We start from the raw sequence: 14886 nt of genomic DNA, 5'->3' as shown, positions 1-14886 counted from the left end.
ACAAGTACAGATGGAGTTGGCCGGCGACCACTATATTGCTTGTTACCATATGTCAAACAGCTTTAAGAGAACATTCTGGCTGTATTTGAGCACCCCATATTTCAAGTGTGTCAACATTATTTGAATTTCAGTCACATAGTTTCTTTATTCTGAAACACAAGTCAAAAACATTATCTCTTTGTTGTCTCTATTCTTATGAGTCTGTCCATCCAGCTATTTCATTCCTGTGAATGCTATATCTCAGGAGAACGTGAGGAATTCATTCAAGTCTTGCACAATCTTCCACTTGGACTCAAGGATGAATCCATTTCTGTCACATGTTTGACCTTTTGATTGTGGTCAAAAGGCCAAAAGTCTCTGTGACCTCACAAAACACGATTTTGTGGCACTAACAAGAATTATTATGTTAGCTATGACAATGTCACTCAACTTTCCGATCAGTAAATAGCAATAACCGTGCATAAACAAGATCGTTTTGGGATTAGAATTTCTCAAAACAAAGAAGACCAATTGTAAGCCACTGTGGGACACCAAAACACATTTTTAAACGACTTGATGTGGAATTATTTGAAACTACTGCCTGATTTCTACAAGAAAGATAGTGATAACAACCACTTATTTAACTGGTAATTATCTAGCTTCACAGATCATGTTTAAAGTAAAATATGAAATATAAATATAAATATACATAATACAGTAGGATTACGGACTGATCCAGCCAGGCCATGTACAGAGCACTCGGTCAGTCGCTGTGTGGCACAAGAAGGCTCCCGGAAAGATAACATCACATTTACATGAACATCTAAAAACAGCACAACAAGAACAAAGACTGCTCTTACTTGACTTGACTTTACAAGTCAAATGAGTGCAGCTATGGTTTGCAGCACACCTAAACAGACCTATCCCATATGTCTCTCCTATTTGAATAACTCTGCCATGGCAACAGTCACAGTGTCCACCTTTTTGATACAATTTGGCATTTCTGTTTTCATGTCCTTATTCTGATAAAGAGGCCTGAATACATGTTTCACCTGCTGTATATTTCATGTATAATACAAAGCCTTTGACTTAACTTAAAGAGAACAAGATCAAAATAACTCACAACTTCAGTCCTGTGTTCTCCTGAAACTTAAAAGCAGCCCAACTGTTAAATTGATATTCACGAAAAGTTGAACTTTGAGAATGGGCTAATGCCAGGTTTGGTCCACTAGTTCAAATAAAAGGAAATCCAAATGCTTCAGCATACGATAACACTTCCATTAGAATTACCACACACACTTGCACAGATACCCACAGGAACACACATTAGCCGCGTTCACACCGGAGTACTTTTCACCGTAGTTTTCGCGTTTAGTTCCGTTAGTACCCCTTATGTCGCGTTCACACCAAAAAGAGCACTTCATCTCGGGAACTTTTACCCCCATTTTTAGTGCTGAGAGATGGTACTTTCCTGGGGGAAAAAAGTGCCCCAGTTCTGATTGGCTGGGCGAATTGCAAACCACGCCCCGTACAACTCTGAAATGTTTCGTAGAGCCGCCATTTTATTATCCTGGCATTAGCATTATTAGCATTAGCATTCGCCCAGCGCACAAACATAGAGAGACTAACTTATGGCAACACAAAAGAAAACATGGTAGCGGTGGAGATGAGGAGGTGTCGGCATTCTGGCGATTTACTCGCAGGCACGCAAACGGTTACGTCATGACGCAAACGATGACGCACCAGTTGGACTCTGGGCGGTGTGAAAAGAGCCGGAGCTAAACCGAAGAACCGGTTCTGAACCTGAAAAGCTCTAGCACAGAGCTTGAACCGGAGTTGCGTTGGTGTGAATGAGGTATCAGTCAATTATGGGGTGTCATCATATGCCGTTTCCATGGAAACGCATCCCTCGCCATAAAACACGATGTCGCTGTAACTCCAATGGACACGGTCCGATCGTCCCCCAAACTTCGCTTGTATATCACCGGTCCATGCCTCAACAGCTCTACGCCAAATCTGAGATCTCACCATATGCCGTTTCCATGGAAACGCATCCCTCGCCATAAAACACGATGTTGTCGTAATTCCTATGCAAATGGTCAAAACAGCAGCAGACTTCAGATAATGGTTAATGGTCCGGCCCTCAAGGGCTACATGTCAATTATGGGTTGTCATCATATGCCGTTTCCATGGAAACGCATCCCTTGCCATAAAACACGATGTTGTCGTAACTCATATGAAAATTGTCAAAACAGCACCAGACTTCAGATGATGGCTAATGGTCCAGCCTTCAACATGTCTATGTGCCATTAGGGAGTTTTCCTCACAACGCATCCCTCGCTGTAAAACACGATATTGCTATAACTCCGATATTGCTATAACTCCTATGAAAATCGTAAAAAAGTGCTGAAACTTCACGTGTGCTAACAGTCCAGCCGTGATGACATCTACGTGACAGTTTTGAGATTTCTTCAAATGCCGTTGCCATGGTAACACAAGGCTCGCCATGAAACACGCTTTTCTCATAACTTCAGTGAAAATGCTCAGCCTTCACAGGTTTGGTAAAGATGCAGCCATCGACACATTTAAGCGTATTATGGGGTGTCATCAAATGCCATTGCCATGGCGACAGATCACTCGCCATCAAGTTAGTTCAAAAGTTTGCAGTTAGAATATTCTGCTGCTTTTCCAAGCCTTTTTACTTTCTTTTCTTCTCTCATCACACATTCAAGCCCCCAGTGTTCATGTATCATTTCAATCTAAATTCTTCATTTTCTTCTTACACATTACATTTCAGCATAGCAGTTCAGCATCACCTTTTCAGCATAAAGCATTTCCACTAGCAATTTCTTCAGGAATTGCATTCTCTAGTTGATTATTGTTCTTTCGTCTTCACAAAGAAAACTTTAAATTACATACATTAATATTAAGTAAGAGATCATTATTACAGTGCTATGACATTATTTTATGGTAGGAGTTGCAGCACAAATATCAGCCAGTAAAAACACATTATATATAGGCCTATTGGCATTTTATAATATAATCCTTACAATGTGATGAAACAAAAGCACCATCAGTCAGTCGGGGAAGTTTCTTTCAAAATTGCTTTATTTCTTTCCGTATTTTTTCAAGCATATTTTTTATGATTCCATTTTTTATATTAATGTAATTAAAAAAAGATAAAACTTGGGATCTTTTTTTGTCTTTATGTACAAAAAAAAAACGTTTAGGAAAAGAAACTATGAACATAAAAGAATCCCTGCACGATAACACTGTAAAAAAAAAAGAAGCATTAAGTGGAATCACACACACACCTCCAGTTTACAGTTCCTAACTTAAGCCACACCACACAACACCACACACACACACACACACACACACACACACACACACACACACACACACACACACACACACCCACACACACAACACACACACACACACACCACACACACCCACACACACACACACACACACACACACACACACACACACACCACACACACACACACCACACACACCCACACACACACACACACACAACACACACACACCCACACACACACACACACACACACACACACACACACACACACACACACCTCCAAGTGACAGTGACAATTCCTATTTTCCATCCTTGTCGTTAGCAGAGGCACACAGCTGCTGTTCATATTAGGATATGTGCCACCTGATAAATGTCTTTCTGACATCTGTCGTCATGAGGTTATGGAGAAGAGAAAATAAGCTCATTTTAACTGAGAAAACTAAAAAATGATGAGGTGAAAAGTCATAATAATAGCTCATGTCTTTCTTAATATGTCAGATATTAAATAAAAAGGCCAATACTGAGTTGTAATTTTGTCTCTCACAACTATGACTTTTGACATATTAAGTCATAATTCTGGCTTTTTTTTGACTCAATTTCTTTACTTGATAAGTCAAAATAGCATTGGTTGAGTCTTTTATTTTTCCACTTTCTTACCCTGGTGAAAACGAGCTTTGATAGAACAAATATGTACGAAAAAATGTATTCTGAGGTCTGTGCATATATAGTGGTTATGCAAAGAAAATAGGCCATTATTGATAGGAGAAATGTTACACTTCCAAGTAAGGACACACTGATGCTTCACTGAGGCTCCTCACTTCCTGTTCATGTGGTATTATAATAAAATTCACTGTGTCCTCAAGGAGACAAAAAAAAAAAATCCAGACACTCGGCCTACTCTCAAACACATCCAAAATACATTCTGTACAAAAAGACACCCTGAGTCTCGTCATTTCGCTGCATCTCCTCTCATTCGCTTGTCCACCGCCACCAAAAAAAACACAACACTGGTCCCCTTCTCCAACAGACCGCACCCCCCACAGGTGGACAACACACACACACCACACACACACACTTACACGCACACACACACACTTACACACGGCTGATCACTTTTATTATTTTTCTTCGATCGTGGAATTGTGTTGGCATTTCTGTAGCTTGACATAAGTGGAATGGAAACCCTAAGGATGAAAGGAAAAGGTTTCGGGGGGCTGACAGCCAATGAGAGTCTCTCCTTTTGCCCCCCCCCCCCCCCCCCCCCCCCCCCCCCATCGTCTCCCCCTTCAGTCGCTTCTATGTGATTGGCTGCGTCTTTATCGCTTCCTTAGTTTCGTCCAATCAGGAGTAGATGGTGATGACTTCACCTCCTCCTCCTCTGACCAATAGGACGCGCTCCAGCCCTTCTGTCAGGACCTCCAGGAACTCCATGTCTGGTCCCAAAGTTAAGGAGTGATAAGGCTGATGATCGTGGAGTAAGAAGGGGTCAAATGTTAGGTAAATATTCGTATTATAGCGCAGTGTCTCCTGGAGGAAACTCATGGTGTCACACTCGGTTAGTCACAAGAATGACAGTAATAGTTTTATCAACAATAACAACAGAGCGAGAGACAATGTTATTTTCGTTTTGAATTTTCAGAGGGTTTTTGGTTTAATATTTTTTAGTTTAAATTTCTACCGGTATTTGAATTAATACAACATTTAAATCATGTGCTTCTGATTTAATTCTACAAGATGGGAAAACTAAATAATTCATCATGAAGCAATCGCGCCCTGAAGTGTCAACTAAGTCTGAAATAAATGCAGTTCCCTTTTCCGATAGCTAAATAAGTAAAACTTGAATGAATGTACTTTTTTTTAACCATCCAATATTGTTAGAGTCTAGTTTCAGTTTATCACAATATTTTCTGCTTACTTTCATGTTTGATTGTTAAAAACCATGGCAAGAGAGAGACATTCAAACACTGGTGGCTGGAAATGTCAGATTGTTGGACATTCATCACGTTTCTGAAGCTTTTAAACCCTCCAACAAACACTTCTGATGAAGAAAAGGCATCTTAAATATCTAATATATGTTACTAACTGAGAACCCCTCAGATTTGAAGGATACAGTTCTCAATGTTTGTTTTAAAAACATGGCTAGAGAGAGAGATTCAAACTCTGATGGGCGGATATGTCAGATTTTTCTGAAAAGTTTTGAGAGTTGTCGGACAATCATGAGGTTTCTGAAGCTTTTAAACCATCAAACAAACACTTCTGATGAAGAAAAGGCATCTTGAATATCTAATATCCTTAACTAACAGAAAACCCCTGAAGGAAACAGTTCTCGTCTCCGTCTGTGTTCCTAACATTTATCGGTTTGCAACTTACAAATTATGTATCTAATATATCATATTCCAATTACTTGTATATAGACTCTCCTTGCACTATATTATCTGTTTTATTGTGTTGCACTGTTGGAGGAGCCTAAGATTTGAATTGACATATCTACACTGAAGCTCTGTACAAATGACAATAAAAGCCTTGGATCTTGAACATTCATCAAGTTTCTGAAGCCACAAACCATCAAACAACCCCACCTGATGAAGTATAAGCATCTTAAATATCCTAAACTATCAGAAAACCCCTCAGATTTTAAGGATACAGTTCTCGTCTCCGTCCGTGTTCCTGGGCGGCCCCGGCATGTTGAGCAGGACCAGCCGTGCATCGTGGGATTTATTGACGATGACCTCGTTGAGTTTCACCGCGGTGTGCATCCGCCTGACGTTAGAGTGATCCCTGCAAACAAGACGAGACACACACTTAACAACGTGTTTAAAAGAACTACAAAAATGGCTGAATGTGTGAGTGTTTTCCGCACTCACGGCCTCATGCTGAGCATGTCTCTGAATCCCTCTGGAGTGGAGCATCCTGAGTGAGCTGCTCTGTACTGAGAGCTCTTCTCTTTGGTCCAGGTCATCTGAACTCTGCGGTGATGTTCGGTGCTTCCTCTTCCTCCTCCTCTTCCTCCTTCTCTTTCTCCTCCATTTCCTCCAGCGTTTGAGGCCCTTTCTCTCTCTCCTCCGTCAGTATCGTCGTCATCGTCCGATCCGATGCTCGTCAGACGCAGCATGGAGTTTCTGTCTTTCACCACCTGAGCCTGAACACACACACACACACACACACACACACACACACACACACACACACACACACACACACAACAACCACACACACACACACACACAACACCACACACACACACACACACACACCCACACACACACACACACCACACACACACACACACACAACACAACACACACCACCCACACACACACACACACACACCACACACACACACCACACACACACACACACACACCCACACACACACACACACACACACACACACACACACACAACACCCACACACACACACCACACACACACACACACACCTTCTTATCACAGTTTCTTTACAGGGAGTAGTAAACCTTTGCTATATCATCTCAGTTTTTTATTCTTCTACATTTCTGTTCTCCCTTCTCCTCTCTCTCTGTTCTCCTTCTCCTCTCTCTCCTCTCAACAAAAGGATAACTAACTTTCTAACAGGAAACACAGGCTGCTGTACTCCATCAGGAACACCAGAGGAAAGCTACAGGGACACGTCTGAAGAATAATATTAAGAAGAAGTGAGTATTGAAAAGGGTGTATAATGAAACCAATTTACAGAAAGGCATATTAATGATATAGATATATTAGTATATATATGTGACTGTTATTTTGTATATATGTGACTGTTATTTTATGTCCTAATGTGTGCATATGCATAAATGTGTCTGTTGATTGTGTATATATATATATATATATAGGTATATACATATTTTTTATTTTGTATTCGGGATTGTGGGTATTTCGATGTCTCTGTCTGTACACACAAACTGAAAGACTGACAATAAAGTTAACTTTGATAATAAAAATATATTTTTGACCCAAATCAGCATATATTCACTTCATTATCGGACAAATTCTTAATTAAATCCTTCAGATAAAAACATTTAAGAACAGAAAACGTCAGATGAACGAGGATTTGAAGTTAGAGTTGAACCCTTGTGCTTCAATAAAGACATTTAAGGTTTTAACTGAATATGTACGGCTAATGTGTAAATGCATATTAAGGACAGTCTTTAACACACTGTGTAGCCAACATACAGACTATGTCTATTTGATGTTGGTTAAAAAATGTAAATGTATAAAGTGGAAAAAATATGTATAAATTCAGTGTCTTGGTTTAAGACACTTCTCCTATTCACTATGCTACCTAAATGTACATTAATACTTATAATAGCATTGGTTTATCGATTTAAAAGGTTGCATAAAACAAGCAGACTCTTATTCTCTCACTGATCTAAAACTATGGGATCAAGGAGACCTCTTCATTTGAATCTAAATGATTAAAACACACCTACTGCTTTACTAACATTAAACTTACTTCATCAAAACTCCAGCGGTCCCTCTGAGGAGACCAGTGTGCAAAGGAGATGAACTTTAATAATAAACCTGTTATTTAATAAAGAATCACGTCTGTACCGTGTGTCCTCCGGGGAAACATGACCTGGTATGACCGGCTATAAGGTCATTTCTCTGTAACAATGTTTAATTATTTAGCTGATATAACCTCCTATAAGAGCTGTATATAACATTTGAGGGGAAACTTAGTCATTTGCAATACAAGGAAAGCAACAACGTATATAATAAATAATAGAAAGAACATTAATAGAAAGTATACACAGCTTTTGGAGACAAGTGATATGACACATGACAGTATTGATAGCAGCAGTCAACCAGTGTATTTGAACATTGTATGGCAGGCTAATATGTGATGTGATTAATTAAGATAAGTCCTAAGACCTGTTTTAATTCTTAAAATCAAGACCTTCCTGCTTTAATCTGTCTGTAGCATCTTTTATTTTGAAATCATGGATAACAATAACAATAATATCAAAGAAAATTACTTAATTTATTTTGTATATGCCTAAATTAATCTGAGATAACAATACAAAATCTGGAATATAGTAAATTGCTTTTATCTGAACACATTTACAAGAATATAGTGAGTTTCTTTAACAGATATTCTATGATGAAAACACTATCGTAAAACTGCCTGAATCCCTTTATGTAATGAGACTGATGACCTCCCGCTGGCCACTGACCTCACCTGAGACCTCGCAGCTCCACCTGCCTCCGTCCTACTGCTGCTGCTGCTACCAGGGTGTCCCTGATAAAATGATGCACGACAATCACAAACACATCAGATGGCAAACCGTGCACACAACTGTTAAAGGTCACCTATTATGCAAAATCCACTTTTTCATGCCACATCAACATGTGTCCCCTCTTCTTCATGTCTCTTCTACATCACCATGTGTCCCCTCTTCTTCATGTCTCTTCTACATCAACATGTGTCCCCTCTTCTTCATGTCTCTTCTACATCAACATGTGTCCCCTCTTCTTCATGTCTCTTCTACATCAACATGTGTCCCCTTCTTCTTCATGTCTCTTCTACATCAACATGTGTCCCCTCTTCTTCATGTCTCTTCTACATCAACATGTGTCCCCTCTTCTTCATGTCTCTTCTTCATCAACATGTGTCCCCTCTTCTTCATGTCTCTTCTACATCAACATGTGTCCCCCTCTCTTCATGTCTCTTCTACATCAACATGTGTCCCCTCTTCTTCATGTCTCTTCTACATCAACATGTGTCCCCTCTTCTTCATGTCTCTTCTACATCAACATGTGTCCCCTCTTCTTCATGTCTCTTCTACATCAACATGTGTCCCCTCTTCTCATGTCTTCTACATCAACATGTGTCCCCTCTTCTCCATGTCTCTTCTTCATCAACATGTGTCCCCTCTTCTTCATCAACATGTGTCCCCTCTTCTTCATGTCTCTTCTACATCAACATGTGTCCCCTCTTCTTCATGTCTCTTCTACATCAACATGTGTCCCCTCTTCTTCATGTCTCTTCTACATCACCATGTGTCCCCTCTTCTTCATGTCTCTTCTACATCAACATGTGTCCCCTCTTCTTCATGTCTCTTCTACATCAACATGTGTCCCCTCTTCTTCATGTCTCTTCTACATCAACACGTGTCCCCTCTTCTTCATGTCTCTTCTACATCAGCATGTGTCCCCTCTGTGTAAAGAGACTCTGAAAGTTTCAGGAACAAAGATTCTCTCTCTTTTTGTCCTGATCCATTTCTATAAAAACCTGTCTGAAAATGAGCTGATCAGATTTTGGCCACTTTATGATGTCATAATGATGTGTTTTCTTGTGTAACCATTAGCCAATCAGCAACCAAGGTAACCCCCCCCCCCCACCTTATCACCTGAATCTCCTCCTAGAGCACCATTGTGTTCTTTTAACCAAATATCTCTCAGAGGGGCGTGGGAGGGGCTCCTTATTTTCATCTAAAGTAAAAGACATGGGAACGCGGTTCCAGGGCCGATGCGGAGCCAGAGCCTGAAAAGCACAGTTTCTTTCTGTTCACACCGCAGCGGAGCCGGCTCTAAGCTCCGAAACCCGGTGCTTTTCAAGCACCAAAAAATTGTCGGTCTAGAAGCAAGAACCGCATACGTCGGCGGCGGGGGCAGGGCAGGGGCGGGATCAACCTGAGCAATAACAGTTTATGGCGAGTACGGCAAATGAAAGTTGTAACAAGCAGTAGTGCTGAGCAAAGTGACTAGAACGCAACCACACACTTTATAAAGTCAGGCAACACTAACCAGGCTTCGTGTGATTCTGTTTATTTGTACCTTACTTTGACCATCCGTTCGCTGTTATTGATCATTGTGGAGAGGCAGGCAGACGTTTTGTTGTTGTTATTATAGCAGCTATCGGATGGAATCAATACATGGGCTGCACAGGTTGTCATGTCCGACTATCACAAGTAGAATCATAATGAAAAATACGCCGGTAAATGTGCCTGTAGAAAACGGCTTATGCACAATAGGATAGCAACAAGTAGTCAAGATAGTCAGTTTAGCTTCGGTTGCTATGCTAACATCACCCATTTTATACCAGAGAAACTTTCATAACGGCGTTGTGAAGCCCAGTCGGGCTCTGGGCGTGTGAACAAAAACGGGGGCTGAAAAGAAAAACCGGTTCCGAACCAGAAAAGCTCTAGCACGGAGCTAGAACGCGAACCGCGTTGGTGTGAAGGGGCAACAGAGAATCAGCTCTTTTGAACCAGGGCTGAAACAGAGGGGATTATGGGATGCTGCAATGATCTGTTTGGTGTTTCAGCCAATCAGAGACATGTTCTGTATATATCTGAGACCTATAATATATTGATGAAAAACAGTGTAATAGGGGACCTTTAATAATGACCCAAATACTGATGAAGAATCACTCAATACATCGTGTTACTGGTGGACACAATCTTGCTTTGACTGTTTACATGCACATCTACACCCTTTTTCTTTTCCTTTTTTTAAATAAAAGGATATAAATGTGATTGTGAGCTCATCTTACCTCTCTCTCCCGGTCAGATTTGGACAGTCTCATCTGCCGGAGCATCTGAGATCTCTGCTCCATCATCAGAGTCCTCTCGTAGGTGTACGCACTGATGTCACTGTCATGCTGAGAGAGAGTGAAATCATAAAAACTTTATTCTTTAACCGTTAAAAGGAAATGTCTCAGATTTGTATTTGTACCGATAAACATCGCAGATTTGTAACTTGAGTAAATTCCTACATCTTATAGATTTTCTGTTTTGGACAATGTGTAAATGTCTTGAAAATCAAATTAGTCTTTTTTTAACTCAAGTATTAAAAGCTTTTATTTTCATTTTTTACACACTGGCTGCTTCATTAGTTCTCTTGAGTCATGACAGTACCATTAACTGCAAGAATAGGAACCTCAATTAATATACATTTTATTTAAGGAGATTTTATAAAAAGTATTCAGACACATACAGGTTAAAATGTCTAAAAAACATGGTTTGAATAAAAATTAAAAAACACTATTATCTACACATTAACCTGTTGAGCCCTGAGCCTGTTTTTCAGGTCTCAGGCTCGAAAATGACCCAATGCCCAGGACAATGACTATAACTTCTTCACTTCTAAAAGGGTTACATTAATAATCTTTTTTCTCAAAGTAATGATAAACCTGTGAGTTGGATGTAGAAAAGTCAGAATCAATATAGATGTTTTTTATTTTAAAGAAATTCAGATTGAACATATGTAAAAAAATGTAAATTATAGTGTCCGTCCAAAGATTCTTTTTTTACTTATAGTGAAAACTACCCTTGGATGGATGGTAGACTAAAAGCTTTAGGAATCCAAAGTACACATATAATAAGTACCCTGTATGAAGATTGATGCAAAACAAGTGACATTTGACCTTTTTAGAGAGGTTTAGCAAAAAAAAAAACACTTCTGGGGTCATTTGGGTTTATTTGCCATATCTCTGGAACCCATTGGTCAATTTTGATGATTGACACCTCTTTTGAACCGTTAGAGCCAATAGAATTGAGGGGAAGTTCCTAAATCCAGCCACACGTTACCATTGAGGAGTGAGAGTGATGCGCACGCAGCTTGCCCAAACCGAAAGCTATGTTACGCTCTGAAAACTGAAAAATCAGTTTATTGACAAAAATGTTATGATTGATTATCAGTAATCATTTCAAAGTGACACAGACACATTGGATTAACCTATGGATTAACCTTCAGCAGTTTATATGCGTTGTAATGCCATTGAACACAACTTTAGATCAGACAACAGCAAAGGTAAGAAGTATTTGCCGCTTTGGCTACGTAAAGTGAAGTTGTGTGTTGTCTTTGCTGGCTTTCGCTGACGAGAGTTTTGGTCGCACAGTGATGATACTTAGACCATTGGAATCTGTGGAATCTGGTTGGTGCAGATCCGATGAAGTCTACAATATTTCTACCGTGAGTTATGTGATAAGTGCGTTAGCACCCTTTCGCTTAGTGCTAATTCAGAGGCTCGGGGTTAGACTTGTGTTTTGTTTAGGTAAAAATAGTTCATATCGTCAGTTAGCTGAGTTTCTTCCCGTTAGGTGGGTATGACACATTCATAGTTTGTTAAATGTTAAGAAGCCCTCAGACGCTGTTTCTTGCGCCTGAGGGCTGTTTCTTGCAAGATGTTGCAAGATGTTGCTTAACAGGTTAAAAGCACCTCAAAAAGGCGAGAAGCTCTAAAAGAAGTGAAATACATGACTGGACTGTTGTGTCTACAGGTGTACAACTATTGTCATGCTTTGTGTATTTTGCAGTCAGGTAACAAGAGCTGAAACCACGGGACTCGATGGAACTCATATGTCTGCAGATTATTCATATTATTACCCATTTTTCCATCTCTACACTCTGGTTTTCTTGCACATTCACAGTGAAGGGAAACTTATGTTTATACTATTATTTAAGTGAGTAAAAATGTCCTGATTAACCACGCCAGCGTACCATCTCAACCACTTCCACCTCAGCCTCGATGCGGAGGTGATACAGGAAGGTTGCCAGATCCTTCTTCATCTGGATGGAGTTATCCTCCATTTGGGCCACGGTGAAGATCCTCATCCCACACTTACGCCACACCTGAGGACCAGAGGACAGAATATTTAACACATTTAGCAATATTTCCACTAAAGGAGGGACATTTTAAAGCAGGGGTGTCAAACTCAATTTCATCACGGGCCACATGAGCATTCTGGTTGCACTCAAAGGGCCGGTTGTAACTTTAAGACTATTTAAATATACATATATGAATATATAATAATATTAAATAATGTATTATATTACATTATTGGCTCTGCATTGGATTATTATCAGTTCTGGTAATAACTTCATAAATAACTACGTCTGAAAGCAGAAGTCTCGGGCAAACAATTGAAAGCAAATATCCAACAATTACACCAAATGTTATTGTATTTTATATTCTTTGCCCGCCGGCGTGAAGTGTTAGACACCCCTGTTTTTTTCTTTACACTTTTGTTTATAAGGCTGAACCAAGAAAAATGTGATAGCTTATGTTCAACACAGTAGCTGATATGTGTGAGCTTGAAGTCAAATGAGGGATGTCACTTAGTCAAATTACTGAATGGTTAATTCTACATTAACCAAATTGATAACAAATCTAGATTCCCCTTAACCTGGTATATACATTTCAAACATTGGATCTGGATTGTTGACTAAACATTATGCATTGTTCATTTGTAAAACGGCACCAAAATCCTAAATTTGAGTTGACAGTGATTTTGTATCTCAGCACATCGTAGCTACTGTTCATTAATAAATCCGTTCTGCCCCTAACAGCAATCAGGATACTGCATTTCCAGATGCTAGCACACAATAAGACACCCCTGTTTTAAAGTGTATGTAACCACAGATGCTACCTTGTGCTGGCGCAGCAGGAAGGGCAGCAGCATCAGCATCCCCCCGTCGTGGACGATCCACCACACGTCGATGTACCCCTCGCTGCAGGGCTCGCTGTTGTTGGGGAACAGGGAGATGTTTTTGGGCACCAGCAGGGCCAGGTGGGCTGCTGTGGTGACCCGCACCGTGTCTGAGGGAAGAGAGGGGGCGCGGTTAGGATGAGAAACTGAGAAGCTCAACTCCAAGCTCAGGGAGAGAAAAAACCAGGGCTGCCCCAATTAGCAGACTAAACGTTAGTCGGCGGAAAAAGTATTTGTCGACTAATTTTTCATTAGTCAATTAGTAGACAATTTAACTACATTTCATTTACATTTCAAAGGTTCATTATTACAGTTTTATTTTATATTTTATGTGAAGCACAACGTACCATCTGTTATAATAACGCTCTTTGAAACTGAAACCATTTTGGGAGAAAAAAAAATATATAATAATAATCATAATATATCATAAAAGTGCGACGATTGGTCGACTAATCGCCTTAATTGACGACTAGAAAATCTTTAGTCGAGGGCAGCCCTAGCAAAACCCTCTTTTCTTTGACATTTCAAACATGTTCCCTCCACTCACTGATGAAGGTCTTCCAGGCCTGAGGGTCCTCGCTCTGCCTCCAGGCGTGAGGCCAGCCCATCACCACCGTGTTGGGCTTCATTCCTCCGAGCCCACTGGACTGGATCATGTGATGATGCCTTCCCGGGGCTTCTGGGCCACGATGCACTGACAGAAGCCCTTCACCCGCTCCTTATCCATCAGGTGCTTCAGCGTCTGAACAGGACATATGTGAAGGACATGATTCACGGACAAAGTTTGTCTTTTGTTATATTTAATAAAGTAATAAAGATAATATTTGTATTGTACAAATGTTATCCTAAATTAATCTGAGACAACAATAACACATCTGTAATAAGTAAATTGCTTTTATCGGAACACATTCACAAGAATATGTTTTAACTAACAGATATTCTCGTATCTTAAACCAAACTCCCACTGCTCGGCAGCGAGAGCCTCTCCGTAATTCTGCAGGAAGTTTCCGGAGACGACGGTGCCGACGATGGTCAGACCTTTCCCCGCCTTCAGCTGGCTGGCGAACGTCAGCAGGCGAGGAGACTTAACGTGGGCGTCCTCGTCCAGCTTCAGTAACACCAGACCTG

General features: G+C 40.3%; 1 protein-coding gene across 1 annotated transcript in view; it reads right to left on the bottom strand.

Moving 5' to 3' along the window:
• Window positions 1-4567: 4567 nt before the first annotated feature.
• The window catches only part of LOC117494618 (solute carrier family 12 member 6-like), a 50646-nt gene continuing 40327 nt past the window's right edge, over window positions 4568-14886 (bottom strand). Inside the window, 10 exon segments of the mRNA XM_034145552.1 lie at window positions 4568-4737; window positions 5949-6082; window positions 6169-6443; window positions 8505-8564; window positions 10821-10928; window positions 12770-12901; window positions 13699-13868; window positions 14306-14419; window positions 14422-14503; window positions 14726-14878. Of these exon segments, the coding sequence (XP_034001443.1) occupies window positions 4646-4737; window positions 5949-6082; window positions 6169-6443; window positions 8505-8564; window positions 10821-10928; window positions 12770-12901; window positions 13699-13868; window positions 14306-14419; window positions 14422-14503; window positions 14726-14878 (1320 nt within the window). The 3' untranslated portion in view covers window positions 4568-4645.

This window comes from Trematomus bernacchii, unplaced genomic scaffold (genome assembly GCF_902827165.1).
Source record: "Trematomus bernacchii unplaced genomic scaffold, fTreBer1.1, whole genome shotgun sequence".
Classification (NCBI taxonomy): Eukaryota; Metazoa; Chordata; class Actinopteri; order Perciformes; family Nototheniidae; genus Trematomus; species Trematomus bernacchii.
This window is presented reverse-complemented; position numbering and strand designations above follow the sequence as displayed.